The sequence below is a fragment of the Anarrhichthys ocellatus genome, unplaced genomic scaffold (genome assembly GCF_004355925.1).
Source record: "Anarrhichthys ocellatus isolate YVR2014 unplaced genomic scaffold, GSC_Weel_1.0 scaffold197, whole genome shotgun sequence".
NCBI classification, from domain to species: Eukaryota; Metazoa; Chordata; class Actinopteri; order Perciformes; family Anarhichadidae; genus Anarrhichthys; species Anarrhichthys ocellatus.
Window position 1 is genome coordinate 67,942 of NW_022280227.1, and position 5,860 is coordinate 73,801.

General features: G+C 45.8%; 1 protein-coding gene across 1 annotated transcript in view; it reads right to left on the bottom strand.

The window, feature by feature from the left end:
- LOC116400745 (voltage-dependent T-type calcium channel subunit alpha-1I-like) overlaps positions 1-5,860 on the bottom strand; it is a 153,271-nt gene that overhangs the window by 67,912 nt on the left and 79,499 nt on the right. The window contains exon 5 of the mRNA XM_031878742.1: positions 2,366-2,463. Within this exon, the coding sequence (XP_031734602.1) occupies positions 2,366-2,463 (98 nt within the window). The remainder of the gene's footprint in view (positions 1-2,365; positions 2,464-5,860) is intronic.

Consider the following 5,860-nt stretch of genomic DNA (forward strand, 5'->3'; position numbering starts at 1 on the left):
TGTAATGTAATGACTGTAATGTAATGACTGTAATGTAATGTAACACGTGCTATAAATCAGGCGTCAGATCTAGGAATCAGAACACGCTCGTCTGTGGCCGACTAACTTCCTGCTTTCAGAGAAGAAAAATAAATAAATGAAGCGGCTCGGATAGTTTCTGTTGCAGATTTATGAGCAGTGGGAGGTTCAGCAATTACGCTCATGAAGGAAAAGCAAAACAACATTAACTTCAAGCACCAGCGTATCCGACTTAGAGAGCACTCATAGCTTCTTGAAATTACTGCCTGCCAGGAGCAATTTACACACAGAGCAGAAAGAAAGCAGCAGCGAGCTCTGCTTATCCTCATGAGGAGAGGACGGAGACTATAAGCAGCACCGCGGAACACTTCACCACGTCAGAGCGTCGCTTCGGTCACGGGAGGATCAAATGACTTTTGAGGGATTTAAAAAGCTCTTTGCACTTTGGTGTTTCCTCACACAGGATGAGATGAGATGTGCAGCTCACATATTTCTGTGTCCAGACAGTCCATCACTGCTTAAAATGCATGAGACAAAAAATCATGTTGCTCACATGCATACCAGCACCTGAAGAGCCAGCAGGAAACAACAGGTACACAACCAACGCAATCACATCGGAGACTCTGAGCCGGGGGTTGTGGTGTCGACCCGCTGCAGTTGCAACGGTGCCTGCTGTCATGTGGCCCGTTTGATCCTAAAATGAGTAACGACGTGGCAGCGAATCCGCTCTGCAGCATTTGTTGTGTCGCTAACAATACCTGAGAGCCGTCTGTGAGCGAGGTGGAGAAGGAAACACTCAGAAACAGGAGCTTCGGATCCATTCAATGCAGATTTATTTGACTGAAGAATGATAAACAGAAGGATTAAAAGAGGTGTGATTGTCTTTCATGAAGACCTGAGACCACTGTGCAAAATTAGGGCGGTCTCTGAGGGGTCCGAAGACCCCTTGACCGACACTTCAGACCCCCTGGAAGCCTCAATGGCAGAATGTCACTTGCAATTGTCACTAAAATATCTGAGAATCTTCTAACTTGTTGGGTTGGAGCGAGAGAGATTGAGGCGAGTGTGTGGATTCAGGGCGTGGGTGTGTAGTTGTGTAGTTGTATAGTTGTGTCAGCAACCTTATTATTAACGCTGTCAGACGTAGTGAAGTGTGTGCAAAGTGTTTAAATCCTAGCTGCCTTCTTATCTTGGATCCATGAACATCCACCGTCCCTTCTCTCTTCCTTGTTGTTTTTTCTTCTGATCCACATGCCAGCCAAACGTTACTGCCAACATACAGCATGTTGTATCTCATGTTCACTCCATTGTCCTCAGTCGATGCAGAGCAGATGTTCCAGTCAAAGGTCTTAAGTTTCAAACACCTGAAGTCACTTAAAAAGAATCGCTGCAGAGGGAACTACTTCCCGAGCAACCTGCTGAGTCATGAGCACATGTTGAATTGTTCACTTCTTTGAGGCTGCACTTCAATGTGAGGAAAGTAACGTTTGGGGAAAGCTTGTAATTGTTGGTGATTAAAGGAAACATGCACACAATCACAGACGTTATGATCTCAGCCTTTTGCACAACCTCTGCTGCCAAACACAAGGTTCTGTTTGATGCCATGTTGGTCAAATCAAACCGGGAACCGCAGAGTGTAGACTCAACTTCATCTGAGACTGATGATATCCGACTATACGTGTGTCTTCAGTATCTTCTGCAGCTAAACGATGAACCTTCCAGACCGCTCAGATCGTCTGGGACAGGTCTGCTTTTGGTTAGTATTTAGTTGCAACACTCGTCCGGAAAAAAAAGGATTACGATTTTTCTGTTTGCCGCTGAATTTTAGTAAATTAACCGTACTATACAAACAAAGCCTTTTCTACGTATCTCTCTTATGAGGTAGCGTACTTCAGCTGTGCTATGGTAAGGAACGGTTACATTAAAATATGGAATAGAATGGAAAGCGTAAGTTCATTGTACTGTAAAACTTTGATATACAACTCTCATATAAAGTGCAGCGCGTTGTCATCTGTCTGAAGGTGTTAAAACATTAGAGGTATTTCTGTCTCAGTGAATCGTGTTCAGCACCTCGGACAGCGACCGAGCCACCAGACTCTGGCTGCTCCAGCAGGCAGCTGTCCATGGTGCTGAACGAGAGCCAGGGAAGGCATTACATGGATGATCATGCAGTTTTCAGATATATAATATGCATATATTTGTTTTGTATTGAAGCATGAATTGAACTATTGGCTCCAACTCTTTTGTGGCCATCTACTATGTGCATGCAGCCAAAGTTCACTTTCTCCTCTTGGCTTTGAATTGCATTACGACACATTGAATTGATACAGGGGAAAAGAAGACTCACTTGGCACCCTGTTAATTGCCTTAAGGGGCCGCAGGACCCTCACTGTCCTGATGGCGGTGAAGTTGACGTTCTGCAGGTCCAGCGAGTATTCGACAATCCTGGAAGATACACAAGAAACACACATGAGATCATCACGGAGGAGTTTCATCTGAACTTCCCAGTTATGTTGATTAAATGTACTCCTCCCTCCATGTTGTTCCAAATAAGACGCTTAAGAAGCACACTCACACACACACACACACACACACACACACACACACTCACACTCTCTCGCACAGTCGGGGTCCTGCTGTGCAGTGCCGGGTATGAATTAATGAGACGGAATTTGTGCACCTAATAGAGCAAGACCGTCAGAGAAACAGGGCCAGCGGTAGACTTTATCTGTTGTCTATTTACAGAGTTACAAAGTGTTACACCAGAACAAAACACAACAACAGGTGTTTCTTTGACTGGGATGGAGGAAGATGTAGACCTCCTGAATCCCTGAAAACTGGATCTACAGTATATGTTTAGTGAAAGCGTCCACGCGGGCGTGCACCAACGTGAAAGGCGTGACATTAAACATGCAACCATCTGAGATGAAAGCAGAGACTCGTGAGGGAAGCAGGGATCGGAGGTGGAGGGGAATACACCAGTAAAACTAGGTGTGGAATAATGGAGACGGAGGTGGGAGTATTTTGCTATCCGACCTATTTTTGACAAATTCAGTATGGGGGAGAAAGCATACTTCACCTGGAGAATGACAAAAAAAAGGAGTGAGAGTGCAGAGAAGGAAAGGAGGGGACAGACAGGAAGAGAAGGAGGAAACAGGAGACGGAGAAAGTGTGAGACGAGGAGGGATGGATCAGAAAACCAACAGTAGTAAAGCACCAAGGGATGATTAAGTGCAATATAATGATGCAATAAAGGGAGATTGAAAGAGGGAGCGGGAGAGAGCCGGAGGGGTTTTATCAAGTGTTGGAGATAATTACAACGTTAGGAGCAGAGACAGAGAGACGAGGGCTGTGTGAATACACCTGGCTGCTTTTAGGAAGTCGGGGGTAGAGAGTTGTCAAGACACGGGTAAAAGAAAAGTACAAACTGAGGCAAGTTCTAAGTATTCTACTGCAAGATATTCCAGCACTTGATAACAAGCTCATTTCGATGAGAGGTTGAAGAGCCTAGCAGGTGATGTTTAAAAAGTTTAAAAAGCCCCGGCCAATTATTCGCTTCCGACCTTTTCGACCTGCGGGTCTGGAGATCTTCAGAAATGTTCCGACAGCAAAATAACAGAGAAGAAGACAGTAGCATAGAAATCCTCAAAATTTCTGGAGTTTCACAGTTTTAAAATAGAATCCTGCGAGGTTTCAAAGTTGGAAAACACATGAACAAGTTACGTAAGGGAAGAAAACTCGGGAGGTTGAGACTAAGAAACGCGTGGCCGTGTCAAAGTTCTGCCAGGGTTCCAGGGAACAGAGGCACTGCCAACTTCAATGAAATGTCAAATTAGAAGAGCAGACCTGTAGTTCCTTCACTGACCAGGCCAAAGTCACAAAGTGGAAACCTGCAGCTGCTCTCTGCTCCCACATTAGCCTCAAAGGTGAAACTCCTCAACGGAAGTTTGCTTTATTCTTTGCAGTCCAGCTTCCGAAACCTCCGCTCAGTGACCAAAATATACGCTTCAAAGCGTCCGAAAAAGGTGTGTGGATGTAACTCAGCGAGCCATGAAATATGAATGTCTCCTCTTGCCAGCGTATTACCGGCGGAGCTCAGGTTCTGCTACAGCCCCCCCCCCCCCCACACACACACAAATCAGACCAAAACCAAGCTAGTAAAACACACCGACCATGAAGAGCAAGGTCGGAGTTCGCAAGAGCGCCTGGATGCGGTCGTGTGTGTGTGTGTGTGTGTGTGATCACAGCGGGTGGTTCCTCAGTGTGTGGCCATGATCTGATTTGACAAGCAGCTTGTTGATGTTGCATTTGGGAGTTTAAGTCCACGCACAGGGTGGAAAGAGAGGAGGTACAATACCAAAGCAACAATATTCAAAACCCAAATATACAAAATAAGAGGGAGGTAACCGTTTTCAAGACTAGGTCCCCTCTGCAATCTATGGAGGTCCCTCTTTTTGATAGTTGACAGGTTTCTACCAGAGACGTGCATGACGTCATTCCTCCCCATTCTGAATTTGGTAACTTACGCTCACTGGTTGCAAAAAAGCCAAGATGGTGACGGCCGTAATTCAAGAAGGCAACAGACAAAATGGCGAACTCTAGGCACGGCAGGCCACGAACCAATGAGTGACGTCCTGACGACTACGTCCACTTCTTATCTACAGTCTATGTTCGATAGCCATCGTGTGAATGGACAGCGGTAAAACTGATAATGCCCGGGCTCACAGTGGCGGGACCACGATGTTGTGGAAGCGTAACATCGACCCTCTGGTTCGGTCACCCAGGTTGTAATGAATAGATAGGCGAGTGATCATCGCCTCCTGAGGCGATATCTGCTAGCTCTGTCAGCACCGTTAGCTGCTAGCCGCCGGCTCAGACACCTCGGCGTTCGGACAGGCCCTCCCTGCTCTACGGGTCGTAGTTGCTGAGGTAGTGGACCAATGGCTGCAAGTAAAACCATACGAGTAACGTTTTTCAAGATGCATGTGTCATTTAAGTGAAGAAGCTGCAATACCACTTGTACTGGTTTGTTTTGGTCAATACCTTAAAAAGGTGTCGACTACTGACACCCAGTCATAGTCCTCACAAAGATAGACGTACAAGGATGTGTGTGTGTGTGTGTGTGTGTGTGTCTGTGTGTGTGTGAGTGTGTGTGTTATATGTACCCGGCATTTTGAGCAATTCCAGCAGCAATTTTAGATAACTGCTCATTTTGACCACACAAACACATCCGCAAACAATTATACTCGTGCACACATTGACACACACACACACACACACACACACACACACACACGACTGCCAGGACACAGTGTACTATACACACAGGCAGAATAACACACACATACACACAAAAAGCATTACCTCGATACAGCCTAGTTTTTCACTTGCCGAGCAGATAAACGGACGGATAAACTCAGTATCACCCCCAAAGACAAAATCACACACACACACACACACACACACACACACACACACACACACACACAAAGTAGATAAAATGTTCGGGACAGACTCACAACGCTGTGTCAAATCAGAACACACATGCACAAAAGCACAACCACACGCACACTTTATCTCTTTGCACACTCAGGTCAAAACACACGCACACTCCTGAAGAGTGTAGTTATGTAAGCCGTGAACTAACACACACACACACACACACACACACACACACACACACACACACAGGTCAAACTAAATTGAGTGTCTGTGTTTGAGTTAAGACTGCTTTAACCAGACCGCCTCATGAATATTTGAAAAGGAGGAAATTTTGTTCCTGAGCGACTTTAAAGGTGTGTGTGTGTGTGTGTGTGTGTGTGTGTGTGTGTGTGTGTGTGTG